The sequence below is a fragment of the Haliotis cracherodii genome, unplaced genomic scaffold, assembly GCF_022045235.1.
Source record: "Haliotis cracherodii isolate W230 unplaced genomic scaffold, xgHalCrac1.p SCAF_16, whole genome shotgun sequence".
NCBI classification, from domain to species: domain Eukaryota; kingdom Metazoa; phylum Mollusca; class Gastropoda; order Lepetellida; family Haliotidae; genus Haliotis; species Haliotis cracherodii.
In genome coordinates this window covers 1,443,238-1,463,436 of record NW_027266271.1, presented here as the reverse complement: position 1 = coordinate 1,463,436, position 20,199 = coordinate 1,443,238, and the positions used below count along the sequence as shown (strand labels likewise).

Genomic DNA, 20,199 nt, shown 5'->3' with positions numbered 1-20,199 from the left:
AGTTATCACAATCTCACCGGTTATAAAGATTGAATACATACGACTGACACTCTTGATTGGTCAGTGATTGAGACAACAGATCAATACACCCACTTCCTACCTATTCAGTATTTACATATGATAACATGACTGTACGTATGCATGGTATGTACGATATAACCTTCTATTACTCTGTTATGATCTATAATGTCAAAGTGAAAACCAAAAAAATTAACGTGCAACAAAGCATTTTCCAAAGACTTGTTCATTTGTTTATTGTTGATATACATGTGTTCAGATTAACTATACTATATCAACTGTAACTTTCTTCCGCGTGTTAATGCGTGTTACACTGGCATATTGGCTTCCCAGTTCTCATAATGCTATATATGAAAGCAAAATTGTGTGTTTAATTAACCTCATCTCTTATGTAAGTGACTGATTTCAAATGGCATGTCTTGGTGGTACACAGCAAGTGTCCCCATTCACGTGTATCTACTTTTATGTTTTGCCCTTGCAATCTCACGTTATAACATTTCAGGGCATAGACAACCTCTTATACACAACAGATGCGTTCTGGACATATTATCTTTCTGTTCTATAGCCTGTACTGTCTTAAAGTTGACTTTATTACTCTTCGAATATTACGTCTAGTACACACAAACAGGACCGTTTAGCCTATATCAAGGATGTAGCAGTCAGTGGCGCTTCCAGTAAGCTGACTTATTGTTTGAAATATCAGTTTGTTTTCTTTTAGCAAATAAGAGGATAGTTCGTAACAAAAATATACAATATACAACAAATATTTGTACAACTATCACAAAATCATTTGACACTGACACTGCATCAAACTCGGTGTATACTGGACACAGTTATTTGCGCATCGATTGGGTAACTCCTATTTACAGGGTGGGGTGGTGGTATACTCGACACAGTTATTTGCGCATCGATTGGGTAACTCCTATTAACAGGGTGGGGTGGTGGTTAAACCCCTTGGATGCCACAGGGACATATGTCCCTCCTCTACAACCCTCACTTTGAAGTCAAATAAAATTCAAAATACATCACCCACACAAATACACTTCACAGTTTTGAATAAGGAGGGAAATTTCCTGTTTTGTGATATCATCATCCACTGGCATTTTAGGCCAAGCAAAAGTACTGAAAATGACCTCTGAAAATTAGGTACATCGTAAATGTCGCTATTTTTTACACATTACTAAATCACCACTCACAGCGTTGTTTACAGGATGTTTTGAAATCTAAATTTCGGATATTTACTCGGAGAAATGAATTTCAAAAATAGCATATTAGTTATCACGGGTATCCGTCTTTTATGAAATCACCAATGATCATTCCAAAACGTCTCCAATAACCCTAGAATTGTTTCGAATGTTTCAGAAAATATGCAAACACAAACTCCGATGTAAACTTTCCCCCATATTGGAAAGTGTTTACAAAAACATGTTTCAGGTCATCTTCCCGAGGCAAGTGAGTTAACTGACTATAAAAGTCCAGTTTCCACCCTTGCCGAACTAGGATGGTTATATGGAGTTACATTTTGGCTGGACTAACGAGTCTATGCATAGTCCAATCAAAATCGTGCACCGAAATCAAAATCCGGTTTCGTAGAGTGTCATGCAGATTTCAGTCGACTGCAGGATTTGCAAAGCATGTGCACCGCTAACTCGTTGTCAACAGATATTTTCTAAATCTTTTCATGTTTTTAATCAAGGTGCTCACGTGATTTGATGCATTTCGCGATGTAAGACTCGTTTTATCACAATATAGATCTTGATTATCGATCAGATCGTCTTGACTGGGCGCCACCGTTTTGTTTGAAACAAATGCAAGTGATACGAGAGGTTGAATCTGATTGGTCAATAGGAGAGGCATAGAAAGGACATAACTCGTAATAGCCACTGGTGGCGCTACGATCGAGCCCAGGAATTCCAGCCTAGTTCGGCAAGGGTGGAAACTGGACTTTTATAGTCAGTTAACTCACTTGCCTCGGGAAGATGGTTTCAGGTACACCGGTTATGAGACATCTGTAACATCACGTATATTTCAAACTTAGCAGCGATACATAAATCCTTGAATTCCTCATACATTTTAGAATCAAATGACAAATGGTCTTTGTCACCAATACAAAGTGCCAAGATGAAATCAAGCAAAATAAATTAGGTGTGAAAACGAACACTGTGCTCGAAAAACTGCACTTGTTTGAAATGTAAACAAAGCAAAATTCAGATTTTACAGTGTAGCATTTTCTCCTATTTTGAGCTATCCATTCGTCTATTCGTTCAAGATATTGGCTCAACATTTTCAGAATATGCATGGGTTGAGAATCGTAGGAAGTATTAGGGAAATTAAAATAGATAAATTGCAATGATTCGATATTTTCAACAGAAATTGTCAAATTTACTGTCCTGTGTGACGCCATGACTGACGGAAAATCACTCACAACGACAACGGTATTTATCGGAATTTCTGACTATTTCCGTTGGTTTAAATGAAAAATATAACAAAAAATAACAGTACATAGAATGTCAGAAAGTTTCTGATTACTTACATGTCACATTTATGTATATACGATCCCTGAATCAACTAAAGACCCCTTGTAAAATCCCGCCTACTGATGACAGTGAACACGTCATTTTGTGAAAGTCGGTCACCGGTAGTGATGTCATACGTCAACATTGTTGTACATATTTGGTAATTTCTTTGAGGTGAAGGTCCCTGAATGAGAGTGCACACGATCACTGTATCATGCTGTTTACAGTTTCAGTTATGATGTAGATTTTGCATATCTTTTATACATTTTTTCACACAATTATTTTCACTTTGGATATTAGTCAATGTTCAAAATGATATCAAACGTAAATATAGGCCACAACATGTGTGAAGGAACCTTTGATAATATCCTGTTTGTTTGAACATTGTTTACATAAAACTTGATAGGTTTATAGAGTCGAATACAATATTTTTTTCCTTTGGTTTGTTTTGTTGTTTCCTTTGGACAAGTGTTACAAGATGAAGTGTAAATGAAACTGCAGCATGTACGTATTTCTTGGGATGTGTAATAGTCAATATTATAAGTTCATATAACCAATGTCCATGAATAGCCGTTTCGTTTTATTTTATAACTAGTACTGAATATTATTACTTTAACAAAATGGATAATATTTTTCGTTAAAATATATGCACACATTTCTGAATTGAATTGTTTTTTATGTCGTTTGATATACAGAACAGTGATATCTAACGATTCGCCAGGTGCGTACGCATCAGTCACAAACAATTAACAAATTATTCCCCTCGTTTTGCATTATATAATCAATGGGTTTATTCTTTTTTCAATATTGTGATCACAGGATATTAAACTGTTTACTTTATTTACTCCAGGAATTGTAAAAAGTATAAAAAATAAAACCCATGCCAGGTACTCTGTTGGTTCAACCCTATACGATTATCCTGATAATTCTATACCAATAGAGCTTTCTTCGCATCTTTTATTGTGTAATTCTGAGACGATATGAAGAGAAATAATAACATAATAATGAACAAATATATGTCCAATATTGAATATAATTTTGGTTGTTTTGAAATATTCTTTTGGGTATTGGTTACACATCGAGATTTTCCAAACCATGAACGAAAATTAGGGGAGATATATATATTAATCAAAATACCAGTGTCGTCTTTCTCTGACACTATCAAAGACATAAAACCAGCCACGACTTCAAAAAGAATGTTGATTTTTTTTTGGTATTTCATTACATTTGATGATAAGGCTAGTGCTCCATTAATAATAGTGCAAAATTGGTCAGATTACACTTACACAATCAGGAGAATGTTGGAATCTCAGGACTTAGTTATAGGTTAGATAGGGCAATCCATTTCTCTATTACCTCTTTTTTATGAAGTACCATTTCATCATTTCTTATTGGGTTTTTTTTATAACTTAACGTATACAGTTTCAGTATGGATATTTGTGTTGGAATAGTTTGGTTCATCCTGAACAAAACACCACAAAAATATATTGTCCTTACCCACAGCCAATTCTCACCAAGTGACCCGAGTTAAAATAAACTAGTGCTGAGCATAGCAGAGTTATGTCCCCGTTTCTTTGTAGGTGTTTAACCTCTCTGTCGCCGTTTGACGTCATAGAGAAAAATCAGTTTTCGTCATTTACGGCATGCTATTTTTGGCATTGTATGTATGTCGTTATACAAACGCATATAACTCCATTTGATATGTAGTTATGTCTTTCAGATATTAAGCAGTATTTTGTTCGCTCACAGTTTCTGTAAAGCTTCTAAATATAAAAAAATTGATGCAGAGTACTTTTATCGGTGAACGATAAAAAGCGGAGAAATTTACTGTTTTCAACGCAGAATATATTCTCAGACAACACTAAGAAGTTTCTTTTTTTTAAACTGGTTTATCATTTGCAGTTAAATTTACACCATCAAATAGGAAATTTAATATTCTCTACCTCTGCATAATTTTATAGCAAGAGGTAGATCCAGTGCCACGTGAACCCAATTCTTGCTCAACCTTCACTTTTCCGATCTTAGGAAAATGTGCGTCAGGAAAATAAAATCGGCATCCAGAGGGTTAAAGCGAAACAGACAACCCTGTCTGTTGTCTAATAAATGCTGGGCGGCGCCTTTGATCTTGCCTCCAACCATGCATGTAGTAGAAGTAAACGATGATCAGGATGGCCTGGAAACAAACAAGATTCTTTCTTGTTGCATATCAAGGCACCAATTCATACGGCATGTGGTTATGTTATGTATGTGTAGCAGATTGTATCCACAGTTAACTAGAATGTTTCATATCTACAAAAATATATATACGTCAGTGTGGTTTATCAACACATGTATAAAGCTTATTTACGCTTGGTGTGAAATTGAACATTATGATAGTGTCAGCAGGGATAATGGAGGTCATAAGACATAACTTTATTTGCTTTTCTGGCCACAGACCGTGGCATATGAAGATCACAAACAAATATGATAGATTTTTAACACACTTATTTTTGTACTATTAAACAAACTCTGACTTTGAAGACATTTTCGTTTATTGTAATAACATCAATTTAACAAATCATATCTATCTCTGAAATCCACAAGCGTAGTTGCTGTCAAACCTAAGAACATAATCAGGGCGGCCAGTTTGGACTTGTCATGTGCCTTAAAGTGAGTTTATTCTTAAATATATCAAAAGCGACTGACCCTACAAAATAACTTGAAGCTGTCTCTCAGACCGTTATGGGTAATGATGTATTTTATATTATTACTGGGGAATGTTCAAATTAGTTACTGTCATTTACTGCTACATTCTAACTGTCAATCGTCTCACCAGGACCATAACTTTGGTTATATATCGACTCCCTGTCTCTGTCTCTGTCTTAAGTTGTTAATCGGTAGCTGCAGTCCAAATTTATCAACTTCTTCATCTATTGTTGTAAACTTGACTAATTTGTTTACACAATAAAAAATCGAATTGATCTACTGATAATAAAAGCAGCCATGTTACATGTACCAGTAGTCCAAAAAGCTGGCAATTATTTCTTCGCAGTATGGCTGAAAAAATACTGGTGTGACGTGACATTTAAACTTACTCAGACAATTTGATAAACTATAATAATATGAATATTAAAATTCATCATCACTTGTCAAGTTTAACAACAGTTAAACCCCACCCCTGTTGCAGAATTTATGACATAATTAAATCTCAACAAACCCTAACCTTTTTTAACCGAGGTGGAACTTGTTGTCATGGAAATTGTTACAAAAAGAAGAGTTTGCCACTAACGTGGCCAAGTCTCCTGCCCAGCAAATGAAGTGTATATTATGTCAACAATAGTGAAATTTGATCACACAAACACATACATTTGAAAATATTCAAAATTTTGTAAGGAGCAAAAGGCAGCAGGGGAACATCTACTTGATGTAAATGCAAAATATCCTGAAGAAACAAAATAAAATGCTGCAAATCACAATTTCTATGAACTTCAAGAAAAAAATGAAACCTTCTCCACAAAAACATGATGGAAGTACAAACTGACAAATCAGTTACTACACTTACTACTGAATTCATTAGGGTGGGAGAAAGAAAAAACATTACAAGTCATGTTACTGGCACTCCCTGCGAGGAAGTTGTGGCTTTTTAACAATATGGTCATACCATGTGATATGATAAAGTGAAAAAACAAACAAGACAATATTATAAATGTGAATGTTAAAACTCTACAGCACAAAAGTCTTCATATCAACATGTGCTGAAAACTGTAAAAAGTTTCATAGAGAAGTATGCCATCTTATTGCACACTCATCTCTGTCATAATCAATGCAGAAGTAGGGATGATGGATTTGATAATGAAGTCACGAAAGTTACCCTCAACCATTATTGAGGCACATACTGACAACTTGGCAGAAGGCATGCACAGTTTCCCCTACTATAGGAAATACCTCCAAATGATGACAAACACAAAATGTAGGCACACAAAAAAACTTTATTATGACTTAAAATATTCCTTGAACAGGCTAAATGGGTGTCAAGTTGAATTTTTTGGCATTTAAAAGAAGAATTCATAAATTTCTAAAAGTTCAACCTTTTGCCATGGAAAAATAAAAAAAATATAAATTTCCAAAAAGTTTAAATAGTAAAAGGCACCAGGTGAGCATGTACCTGACAGACCTGCAAAGTTTCATAAAAAAATATTGAACGGTTTATGAGTTATGCTCCGGAAACGAACCCTACCCTCACCGAACCTAAGTCCATCTTGCTGCCATGGAAACGTAAAAAATAAAAATTTCTAAAGTTTCAAAGAGCAAAAGGCACCAGTTCAGCATGTACCTGACGGACCTGCAAAGTTTCATGAAAAAATATTGAACGGTTTATGAGTTGTGCTCCGGAAGTATGGAAGGACGGAGCCCGTTTCTATATCCACTGCCAACTTTGTTGGGCGGGGGATACTAAAATCTCGCTTAGAAGATGTCACAGATAAAAAAGGATTCTCACTGAGTTTGCTCGTCTGTGACACAGAGGTTTATCCCTACTTTGCCTGCAAACAGCAGAGGATTAACAGTTACTATGAGTGGAGTGAGTCAGTATGGTTTTACGCCGCTTTTAGCAGTTACTGTGTTTATACAAGCACAGAAGTCTTGGCAAAAACGCTCACAGTAGTTTGTGAATTAACTCAACGGGGGATTTTACAAGTATCCATCACAACCTATGAGTGAGTGAGTGAGTTGGGTTTAACGCCGCCTTTATTCCAGTTATATAACGGTGTGTCAGCTTGATGTGGGAGGAAAGCTCAAAGTGATGGAGGTCTCGGACGTTTACCACTTCGGTGAAACACACAAGCACGGGTATGGTGCTGACAAACCTTGAACCCACAATCATAGGTTTCTGACATGCCCATTGGACGTAACTCTGCACAGCAAATCGGGGCACCTTAGACGACTGGGCGATTTGTGCTCCCTCACAACCTTTGAAATCTAACATGTGAATAAACTCAGTTCACTGAAATTTAGATAATTAAGGCACTTGCAGTGACCAGTTAACAAGTAATCGGTGCGATAGTATATAAATACTGGGAATGCCAAACAACTTCACTGTAAATAGACAAATGCACCTGTGAATGGCATGGTGGTCATAGACTTGTATATCAAGGTTTTAAATACCGAGTGAAACAAAGACAAGGTGCCCGCATAAACTGGAAAAGGTGTATGCTGCATGTCCATCCTCCATCAACACCTCTAGTGATTTTTTCCCTATCCCGAGCCTTGCGCATAACCGTTGTCATTACCTGGTTGAGTGACTTCCTTCTATCAACGTGAAAGGATTACCAACAGGGAAATAAAGGATTAAAATCCTAAAAGACATCCTATCTACATGGCATAAGTACTCACAACCAATTTCCTCTTATAACAAACTGTTACCATTGGTATCCCCTGCAATACTCCTTATGGTCATTGGGCAAATGTAAAAATCACTAACCCTAACGTGATATTTGTCTACATTATCACACCCGGTGATTGTGAAGATCTCAAATTCTATGAACAGTCAGACAACATGGCTGTTCATATTCATTTCCAATATCCTCTTAGAATAAGTGAGTCCCACACAAAACTTCCTCCAAATAATTCCAACAAATTTCCAAACAGACAGTGGGGTGGGGGGAATAGGGACATATTCCAACATGAAATAATAAGACAAGTAGTGGTGACTGCTCTATCATGATTGTATTATCTAAAGCATAAATTTGGCGAAGAAAAACGTTATATTTGCAGTCACCTGGAATGACTCATGTGGGCAAAACTTAAAACGAATATGTCTGCAATCTACAAACAATCACTTCTTTAACCTTGAATATTTACCAACCAGCAACAATCGTTCCAACTCGGGGGGTTCCCCTAGTTCCCCTAAATTCACTTCTGTTCTACTTTGGGTAGCCACAATGGCTACAATGGGCCCCCGTGGAATGGCTCATGCCATAAAATTAAGACGGGCCAACCTTGTGCATATTATGGTCTAGTGAACACAGGCCAATGGCCGGTCATTAACTCAAGATCCACATCTCACTGTTTTGTTTTATCTCACTATTCATTTGATATATTTGCCAACTTCAACTGAAACCCAGTCCCGTGTTACATGCATGGCAGACGCATGTGCAACGGGTGTGCAGCGCGTGTGCAACCCGTTGAGCACATGTGTGCCATGCGTGTAACACGGGACCGGATTTCAGTTCCAGACCGGCGTGGGTGTACAACGGGTGCTAAACCCGTGTGCAACCCTTTGAGCACCCATGTTACACACGTTCTCAGCACATAAACTTCATACACTTTTTATAAACCTATTTATTGGGATCGCTATTAAGTAAGAGACTCATTTCTATAGGCATTAAGACCTATTGTGAGGTTTTACTTTCCAGTCGGATTAAATCTCCTTAACAGGGACCTTGTAATGTCCCTGGGATTTTATATAATGTCCTGGGTATTTTATTAATATAACTTCCGTTCAGATTGTAAGATGTAATGAAATGTAAAATCAAATGACAAATGTTTTCTTTATATTCCCGAGGATTGAACTCGCAACCTTCATATCTGTAGCCCAGTGAGTGTACCACGAGGCTTCAAAGGTGTTGATAAGACTCACTGGTTTTTAGAATGTCCTTTTCAAGATCCGTACGCCAGCAACAGATATTTTACGCGCGTTTCCTAAGGTTCATGGAAAGTATGTTCGAAACATAAAAATGTTGATAAATGTTGTTTTATGTTTCTTTTTTCGGTTTATAAGTATGGAAAAACACTTTCCCTCGGTTTTGGTAGGGCATGCTCTGTCTACCAAAACCTTGTGAGCGTGTTTTCTCCAATACTTAAACAATGTCATGTTAACATCAAATGTTTAAGAAACAACCACATGAGCCTGATTATGATCTGTTTACTCACATCTAATTTTGAATCCAGCTCATGATCTGAGGCCACAACATGCTCATCTTCCTTCTTGCCAAGTTTCTGTATAACTGCCTGCTTTGTGGTCCAGTAGGTTTCCTTCATCTTGTGGAATGTTGAAGTGTTTGTGTTTTCCACCTGTCGGTCATAGTTCATACCGGAGTACCCACGAGTACTGAAAGACAAAACACATGGTGACATACACCAGTAGAAGAATGGTCCCTATGGTTACCATGGTTATAAAGCCCGCCTCCAGGGTCTAGTGGTAGAGCATCCGCCTGGATAATAATAATTAATATGAAATCCCTAACACAATGAGAAACCCAGATGTGGCATGATATGAAACCAACAGTAATAAGATTCACAAATGTATACCCTGTGAAACCTGTATTTGTTAATGTGATTGACAAGTAAAACCAAAACGGTTACTACAGACGAGACCCTAGGAGTGCTTCCTGTGGAAATGAATCAATGGGACAGGAGAGAGTTAGCTAGGTGGAGATGAGGGTGGTGGTGGGTACGATAAAAAGCTGCTGATGGCAATATGGCAATGAAACGGAATTGGCTGACTGCACATGTGCTTGCCTCAGGAAGTGAATGTTTCAGCGTGCATGCTCCTGCCTCGGAATAGGGTGAATGTGCATGTTTATGGTTTAACGACATCTGTACACGTGCTTTGGAAAATATTATACTGCCTTAAAAATTGTCAAAATAACCATAACCAGTGCTATCTAAAGAATTTGCTGGGAAATTATGGCATGTGTTGATGGCTACTGAAAACTGTGTTACTCCGGTAGGTACTTTATTCTAATAGTGTTGAGACTGTTGACATACAAATACAAAAACAATATATGTTGTTACACAACATCATAATATAGTTGTTAAACACTAGTATAGGCAATGGTGATTCTACCCCAACTCCACTAGAGCTATATTTATACCCCAATACCTATACTACAGAGGAAATGTTTTACGCAAAGACCACGATGCGATCCAACGATCGTCATGAGACTAAGCTAAATTGTAATGAAAAGGGCTCAAGCTCACCTGAACCATTCCCGAACCATATCAATGCTTCTATGATATAAATTTTTATAGGGAATGACAGTTCTAGCTCACTGCCACTGGAGCCAGATTTATACCACAGAGGTAATTTGTTTTACAAAAACGACGATGTGATTCAGTGAGACTTAACTAAATTGTAATGAAAATATTATCTATTATTTTTACTCATACGCATACCATTATTTTGAACAAAGTGAACAGAAGGAAACAGTTGTTCTCGGTTGGCTTTGGTACAGCTCATCTTAATATACTCGATTAATATGGAAGTGCTCGCCCAAACACACCCGTTTTTTTGTAAATCTCTTGCGTTTCATGTTCTGTATGTGACAGACCATCACGTTGAACAGTGTAACATTTTTTAGTTGACATTTATTCGGTGTGGGATGAAGACGTCCTCAGAACTCCAGTCAGGAGATTGATTTTTCTAATGTTAGAATGAACTTCCATTATTGAGAAGTTAAAACCACTTTATAATAGAAAATGGTCAATTATTCACTTTCGTTGAATATACAGAAACATATCATTTTGGGGGGATTTATTCAGATTTGCAAGGAAGGTTTGTGTTTCTGTCTTTTGTCTAATTATATGTCCGACATGATCTTTTTGACTTGTTTATTCAACGGGGAATAAGAACTGCCTCATTCATATATGGTAGCAGAGCGTGGTTTCCAAACGGTAAGTCAAATTAATTATGTCGTATCTGCAGGAAGGAGGCTCTGTAAAGAGCGATGAGTCTCTGGCCAAGAAACAGAAGGGTCTCTGTTAAAACTGGAGAACATTTTGAAACTTAATCAACAAAGAAGCAAATGTTAAGTCAACCTTCACATAAGCAAAAAACAAGTTGTACAGTTTACTCGAATCTCCTGACCAACTATCTCGAATAGACATACAAGATGGTATAGATAAAGTAAATGAAAGTCAGGTGAAAGCTGTCGATGTTATGACACAACTCACTCTGGCTTTTGCAAAGAATCAGCAAGGTGAAAATGTCGTTAAAACTGAACGAGAGATTAGTCATCTTGAGGATGAAACTAATGCTGTAGTTGAACAAGCACAATGTCACTTAGATAATAGGTCAGATGTGACTTCCGTGTTAAGTAGGAGACGCAATAGATTGTATAGTCCTGAACGACAGGCTGCGGGAAGTGAGCCATGATTCAGAAAGACATTGGGCATGATGTTCATAGCATACCACATGAACCCACACGTGCTAATAAAGCAGAGTCACACAGTTATGCAATAGGCACTGAGCTATGGAATCAACTCAAACGTGTTTCTATCCCAGTATTTTCTGGTGATATTAAATGCTATGAACGTTAGAAAGCTGCATTTCTGACATGCATAGACCAAGCACCAGCAACTGCTGAATACAAATTATTGCAGCTGAGGCAATATCTTTCTAGTGAAGCTTTGAAAGCAGTACAAGGTTTGGGGCATAGTGCTATAGCTTATGACATTGCATTAGAGCGCCTAGAAAGGAAGTATGGTGGTAGGAGGCGTCAAGTAGCGTTACAGTTAGAAGAAGTGACAAATTTGAAGCCTATTCGCCAAGGCAGTGCTAGAGATGTTCAAAGATTTGCTGATGTCTTGGACATTGCAGTCGTTAATCTGAAAGAAGCAGATAGAATAGAAGAGCTTGGTAATGGGTTATTGTATGCCATTTTACAAAAGAAAATGACTGAGTCAATGATTGCACAATACCAAAGATGGCTTCATGACAGAGATGGGCAAGAGTCTGTCGAGACTCTAAGAGAATGGGTACTTCAGGAAGCTGAATACCAAATCATAGCTGTGGAAACAACACATGGTGTTTCTGATAAAAGCAAAAGACTTGAGTTCAAAAGAAAAGAGTCATGCTCATTTTTCAGTCAGCTGAATAGAAAGTCAAAGAGGGAGGTCAGATGCAAGGTTTGTGGTGAACAGCATGTGTTATGGAAATGCAATGTGTTCAAGAATATGAATATTTCTGAGAGATGGAACACTGCTAAGAAAATGAAAGTATCCTTTGTTGTCTTGGTGATAATCATCGTGGGACACAATGTACATATGCATATCAGTGTGGGATCAATGGGTGTAGGAAAACCCAAAATAGACTCTTACATGAGAACATACCCAGAATAGACATTGCACAAGGCAATCTGGATTTTGCAGAAAATGGTTTAGTTGTGGATAAGGAGGATACTCAGGTAGGTTCTCAAAAAAAAGGTCATGACCTGGGTTTTTCTGAAAGAGCACATGCAACTATGCCATTGGAATTTGACCATCCCTTCACAGCACTTGGACAGTCCCAGTAGTGCTGAAGAATGGAACTAATAGGATCCGTGTTAACCCATTATTGGATGATGCAAGTACCAGGTCATACATTAATGCTGATGTAGCTTCAGAATTAGGGATGCAGGGGTCAATAGAGAAAATATCTGAGTGTCTTGAATGGTAAGAAAGAAAGATTTGAGACCAAGCCAGTGGCATTTAGAATTGAGAGTGAAGATAGTAGGGTGGATATGGAAATGACAGCACTGACTACTTCTAGGGTCAAGGGGGACCTGCAAGTGATTGATTGGCAGAAATGCAGACACAGATGGAGTCACTTGAAGAACATTAGCTTCCCATGTATTGGGCGATGTCCAATTATCGATCTCTTGATAGGTATTGATCATGTGCAAATACATCAGTCATTCGAAGATGTTTGTAGAGATGTAGGTGATCCTGTTTGCAAGGAGAACGCCTCTTGGGTGGACATGCATAGGCAATGTAAGCAGTCAGGCAACATCCCAAAAACACTGCGCATATACATACCACACATACAGCAAAGACAGTGAATTGTGCTCATTGGTGAAGTCATTTTGGGAAATTGAAGAGTTGAAGAGTTGAAGACTCGTTTCAAACGCCTTATACCAGATGATGAGCAAGCTCTTCACAAAGCACAGAAGTCACTAGTGTTTTTGAATGGCCGATACCAGATTGGTATTCCTTGGAAGAACGTTCCCTCATTGCCAAATGACTATGCCATGGCATTTCGAAGGTTGCTTGGCACTGAAAAGAAGTTATCCAAAGAGCAGGACACGGCACTAGCCTATGACAAGTTCATCTTGCAGTATGTTGAAAAAGGTTATATCCGTAAAGTAGATTATGAGGAATCGTGAGAAAATGTGTGGTATCTACCTCATTTCCCGATATTGTGCCCAGATAAGACCACAACAAAGTTCCGTATTGTTTTTGATGCTTCGGCAAAGAATCAGGACACATCATTGAATGATGTAATCAGTCCAGGTCCGAAACTTCATCATGAGCTCTTTGATGTGCTGATACGGTTCAGGAGAAAACCAGTCTCTCTCATTTTTGATAAGCAGGGATATTCTTGCAGATCAAAATATCACCGGAAGATAGACCTTACCACAGATTTCTCTGGAGATCTGAATTCTCTGAATACAGATGCCTCCTGAGGTAGTCGTCTTGTATTCAGGAACACCTCTTCTCCTTTCTTGGCTCAGTATGTTACCCAGGAACATACTAAGGCACATCTTGTAGATCTGCCTATGGCTGCAAAAACTGTCAAAAAGTCCACATACATGGATGACAGTATGGACTCGGTAGAGAATGTGGATGAAGGTATAGAACTGTACAACCGATTAGCTCAGTTATGGTCCAGTGCTTCAATGCATGCTCGAAAATGGTTGTCAAATTCCCTGAATGTCCTTGATAACATTCCTGAAGAAGATAGGGCTTCTGAAATTGATCTTTGTAAAGGCCATTTACCATCGGTGAAAGCACTTGGGTTTATGTGGGTTGCTGAAAAAGATATGTTCACATTCAAAAATTGGTATGTTTCCTGAAGAGGAAACCACTAAAAGAGGTTTCTCAGGCAAATTGCAAGACTATTTGATCCTCTTGGATTCATAGGACCATTTATAATCACTGAAAAGATACTGTTACAAGAAATGTGGTTAACAGGACACGACTGGGATTATCGGGAAGTTAAAACCACTTTATAATCGAAAGTGGTCAATTATTCACTTTCATTGAAGGTCATGATGGTAGGTCATGATGGTACTGCCCTTGAGCTTACGCTTGTGACGCAGATGGAGCATGAACTCGGCCAGGAATTGAGGCGATGCCGATGTGGGGTCTTGTTGCTTGCCACTGCAAAAGCTCTCGAAGGATTGCCACTTGTCATATAGAGGCTCCTAGTGTTTGGGCGATGTGCCATCGTGATGGCGCTAGCCGCTCTGGCCAAGTAGCCTTTGGCGTTCAGTGCTCTCTGTAAATGGATCAGACGTGAAGACACAGCTTGTCTGATCCTGGGAGTGGCCGTCTGCTGTGGGGGAGTATCAGCAGATTTGGCCAATCTGGAAGTGGAAGTGGGTTGGCGTTGGACAGCTCTCTGCGGTCGACGAACCAAGCCCTCGCTGGCCACCAGGGCGTAACCAAAGTCAGATTGAGGTTCTGTGTCGATATGCTCATCTGGACGACTTTGGGAAGGAGTACAGGTGGCGGAAAAGCGTACGCTTTTAGTCCTTCCCCAGGGACACTGAAAGCGTCGACTGCCCAATCCAGTGGATCCGGGACCAGAGATATGTGGGTCGGGATCTGGTAATTCTAGCTGGTGGTGAATAGGTCCATGTTGGGGAGACCATGCTCTCGACAAACAAGAGCGAAGACGTCTGGGTGAGGCTGCATTCTGTCCCACATTCTGTGGGAGCGACTTTGCCTGGCCAAGATAGAGCATCTACTAGGATGTTTCGGCAGCCCAGAATGTGTTGAACCCGGAACTGAATCCCCAGATGATACACCAGGTGAAACAATCGTCTGTTGAAGGAGCGAGGTCGAATGAGTCGTTCCTTGGTTCCGTAGGCACCATACAACAGTTATGTTGTCTGTTGAGATGGAGAGGTTGAGGTTGTCTAAAGCCATAGGCGCTGATTGGCTGACCACAGCCCCGAGGCGATCTGTCCCTCCAGGTGTGCGCCCCATCACTGCAGGGGTGCGTCTACGAATAGGCGCAGAGAGGTATTAAGCCCTGTCAAGGAGACGTCGCCTAAGACATTCGATTCCACCGTCCACCACCGGAGATGCTGCTTGAGATGATCTGGGAGGACGATGGAACATCTGATCTAGGCGCAGTTGGAGCCCCTCTCTGTAGGTCAAGTCCTGTGCTGAGGTTAGGAGGCCCAGGAGGACTTGCCATTGGCGCAGAGTGCATGGAAGGTGGAGAGCTGCGCTCCCATCGGTCTCTGGGTACAGAGAAGAGATCGAGGTCCGTCTGGAAGAAGACCACGATGAACTGAAGGTGTCGACTCTGACTTCCTGAGATTGATCTTCCACCCCAATAGGTACAGAAGCCAGGGTGAAGTAGGGTGACGGTGTCCCAATGATTCAAGAGACAGTCGTCTATATATGCCTCGACCTGGATGTCCCGGAGATGGAGGTACAAGGCTATCGACTTTGTAAGCTGTGTGAGTAGCCAAGAAGAAAATCCAAATGGGGGAACCGCCTATCCTCCTGTGTTTGAGTCCTTCTTGGGGACTAGGGAGATAGAAGCCCGATGTTTTGGCTGGGGCGTGTATAACCTCTATCGCTTTCTTGTCCAGCAGCGCCGAGACGTACTGGCTTAGTACTGGCTTGGTAGCTGCTGTTGAGTAGGGGGGTAGGTGGCTATGGGCACCGACGTGAGCGGCGGGTCGTCTATAAGCGCCAGCTTGTACCCATGTAGGATGATGTTGGTGACATATGGGTCCCCCAGGATCTCACAAATCTGCCAGAAACAACCAGTCTCCCACATACTGGAGTGTCAACAACTTGGGCAGCTGGGGGTGGAAGTCCCAGTCGTGCTTGTCTGGCTATTCACTTGAAGTCCCTGCAGTCGGCATTACCTCTCTTGGAGTTGCTGCTGTGGGACTGGTATGCACCCGATGACTTGCCTTTTCCTCTGCCCCGGGAGGTTGAGGTGGCGCCACGCCACTGGGGCTGGAGGGTGTTGCGTCACGGCTGGTGTGAGCCAGACTTGGACGCCTCAGCGAAGGCTGGCTGTGACACCCTAGCCAGGGTCTTGAGAGCTGTCTAGGATTGAGTCATTGATGTACAGCGACAGAGTATACAGCGTCTGATCGAGTGGTCGCAGTGTTACGCATAAGCGATCATGCAAGCCAGACTGCACAAATACACTGCACGAATCCCATTAGGTCAGTTGACCTGATTACGGTCGACGATGTTTACAGTCGTAGTTCTTGACACGTGACATGTAAGTCGTCCTGCGCAGTACACTAGGTAGGGAAATCTTTGAGAGTACGTTCAGCGACAATCAAGTGTCCAGCGACCGCTCTGGTCTCCGAAGGTTGGCCCTGGGGATCTGACGATCTCATTGGCCTGTAGAATGAGAGCACATAGCCACAAGTATATCGTGGAATGGCTAATCGTCTGTCTGCGCGGTTATCCCAGGTGAGCGTCTGTAGAGGCGCACTTTGGAGAGGCGAAGGATAGGCGCAATCAGACTCGCTAGGATAGACACTGTTATGGATGATGTAGACAGTGCTTTTGTAAAGGCGTCTGTATAGGCGTCCGACGAGGCACTGGCGTGAGTATAGGCATCCGACGAAGAACTGGCGTCTGTATAGGCGTCCTACGAGGCGCTGGTGTCTGTATCGGCGCTGTTTAATAGACAGGCACTATCTGTGTAGGCGCTATCTGAATAGGCGCTAGTAGGGGCGTCTGCAGGGGTGCTGTGGACGGCGCTTGTAGAGGAGTCTGTATAGGCGCTGAGGCAATAGGCGTTGGCGTCTGTTGCATGGCCCGCAAGTACTGGATGTACTGGAGGAGAGGGGCTTCAATAGCAAGCGTCTGGGCCATAGGCGGGGCGCCTCTTGGGCGCCATGCTTCTGTCCGGTGGACTGGATAGGTGCCGTTAAGATAGACGCAGTTGTGGTCGTCAGGGAGCTCTGGGTAGAGACTTATAAGGACCATGGGGCCCGACATCATGGTAGTAATGAAGGTCTGGGTGTTGTCGTCCGAGATAGTCGATCTGGTAGTGGGCGAATACTCGGATAAGTCAGACATCTTGCGCCGATGTTTTCCTGACCGGTTGCATTCTCCATTTCCTGGACATACAGGGGTACCGTCTGAAAGCTGTGGGGGGAAAGCGGAAACAGTCTGTACATCTATGACACATACATTTAGATGTACAATTAAGGCACAGGGGGTGGGGATCCCACGCCAACATATTACGCCGGCACTTTGAGCATGAGAGCATTATATCTGCAATGAAGCAGTGTAAAATCACAATGCATCCCCTCCCGATTATGTATGCTATAATTTGTTTATTCCACTACGTGGGTTTATAAAACAATTATTACAACAAACGTAAGACAACATTCAAAACGAAGACAAAATACTTGCGAGGGTATGCCAATGGTGGGGTACAAAGCAAGAAGAATATAGAATGCAAGCCAGTGAAATAAATGGCCACATAAAATATTCAAGATGACTACTTGAAACAACAAGACCCCTGGGTTTACCATTGTTTTCTTTCTGAAGAAAACGCCAGCAGGTGTACAAAGGTTGTGCACATGTTAAAACGTACAATGTTTCACAAGATGCAAACCGTATGCACAACACAAGCACAATGAACATTAACTCAAGAAGCAAAACATGTAAGGGTCTGAACAAGTTTATGCTACAGATAAAAAACAGGTTTTCTCTCAGCAAGTGACAAGAGTAATGTGAGGATCCGTGACGTCACTTCCTTTGGTCACATGGGAGCTGCGCGATAGGATTGGCCTCTCAGCTAGTTGGAACAACTTCTTCAAGCAAAGACCTTCACACAGCTCTTTTCTCTGTCAAGGACAAGCAGTAATATGCATTAAGGAGTAATGCGGGATAAGTAAAAAATTAAACAGTAAGTATGTTTGCGCAGCAGGTATAGAAACAAGGGAGATAATCAAAAAGAATTGTTTTTGTTGTAAGATACTTGTTAACTTACTGATGCTCAGATGTCAAAGCGATAGTGAACAACTGATTTTGTGAGGAAAATTGCTGACATATGGAATTTAAAGTTTTTGATCGGGGATGGTGGGGTTAACAAAAAAAAAAAACATGATTTAATTAACAAACGGGTCAAAAAGTTTTGTCTCAAAAACAGTATGACTGAAAAAAAAGAAAACAAACCACAAGACACACATGGTTGAGCTAGTTTGAATGGGCAGAGATGAACGCAGATGGCAAGGATTCTGAATTATTTTGTAATGTCTGCAGTAAATGATAACTGAGAACATAAAACTTTAGGACATTTAACAGGGCAAGTGAAAATATTGCAGGACAAGTACAAAATATTATCTAGTTGCACTGCAGGACAAGTTGGGTTTAAAAAAATTTCGAGCCCTGGGTATGTACTTTTTCAATGTCAGCATTAATTTTGTTTCTCATATTTCCAAACCATATGGTAATATAGGTGCAAATTTACACACAAAAAATGTTGCATGCTGTTGAAAATGATATATACTAGCATATATATAAGCACTATGATGACAACCATGACTTCAAAGCTGCTGTGAATGGATATTTCAGGGTGGCTTCAGAAAACATCTTCCTGACTGGAATTGAAAAGCTTCACTATCGATATGAGAAGTGTATTGAAAAGCAGAGGGATAAAGTTGAAAATATAATTAAAAACACTTTCACAATTGTTGGTTTTGTTTGAAAGGCTTAGAACATTTTGACCAGCCTTTGTATGTTTGATTGTTGCTGACATAGCAGATATGGATATAGTTGGAGCTGGAGCCACACTGACGTGAGGATGTCGTACAAGGGCATCGAGATCAAGGGATCTTGTCGAGCTCAACCAAGTTTGCAGAGGGTAGAGATGAAGTTGTCCTATGTATGTGAGAACTTGGAGAGATGTCAGTAACCTTGAACACGACATCTACCAAGGACGAGATCGCAAGGGCTGACTGATGGCTTCTGCGATCATCATCTGTACATTCATGTAACACTCCTCCAAGGGTCCGACAATAGCCTGGCTTAAAGGGCAAGTTCACACGGAAATGAACCATTTTTTCTTGTACTTTTTCCACATTAAAAGTGTTAACATAGAAGTGTCATAGACAAAAATATAAAAACATCATATTTAATTAACATATTTTTGGCACTAAAACGATTCATATTTTTCACATTTACCAAGTGTTCTATTTCCATAACAAAAACACCATGGCTTATGCCCCTTGCAATATGACGTCATTGGTGCCAATTGATAAACATTATGACGTCATCATGCTTTGTTAGAGCCGCTTCACGTGGGGTAGGTACAGTTTTGTGATTCTAGCATCTCAGATGCCAGCCAGAATTGTGTTATGCTGAGACACCACTGCGCCGGAGTGTGTCGTAGACCATGTTGTTTTACCGCAAACTGGTCCTTGATATCTTTTGCGTTAAGAATAGACAGGGACCCAGTTGAATTGGCACCAATTACGTCATAATCTAAGGGGGATAACTCAGGCCTATTTCGCTCGTAAAACGAAGGCCTCATAACGGCATATCACTTTCACACTATTGTGAGCTTCCTACTTTCACTGTGAAAAAAAATGAGTGTATATTTTCAAACACAGATACTAACTAATTCTAAAATTGCGTTTTGTTTAGAAAAAGAAAGAAAGTGATTTTTGCGTGTACACTTCCCCTTTAACTGGAATCTGGTCCCAAT

At 40.4% G+C, this 20,199-nt stretch overlaps 1 protein-coding gene across 2 annotated transcripts in view; it reads right to left on the bottom strand.

Moving 5' to 3' along the window:
• LOC139463729 (islet cell autoantigen 1-like) overlaps positions 1-20,199 on the bottom strand; it is a 341,431-nt gene that overhangs the window by 276,392 nt on the left and 44,840 nt on the right. For both annotated transcript variants that reach the window (XM_071244977.1, XM_071244979.1), the window contains exon 3: positions 9,444-9,621. In XM_071244977.1, coding sequence (XP_071101078.1) covers positions 9,444-9,621 — 178 coding nt within the window. The remainder of the gene's footprint in view (positions 1-9,443; positions 9,622-20,199) is intronic.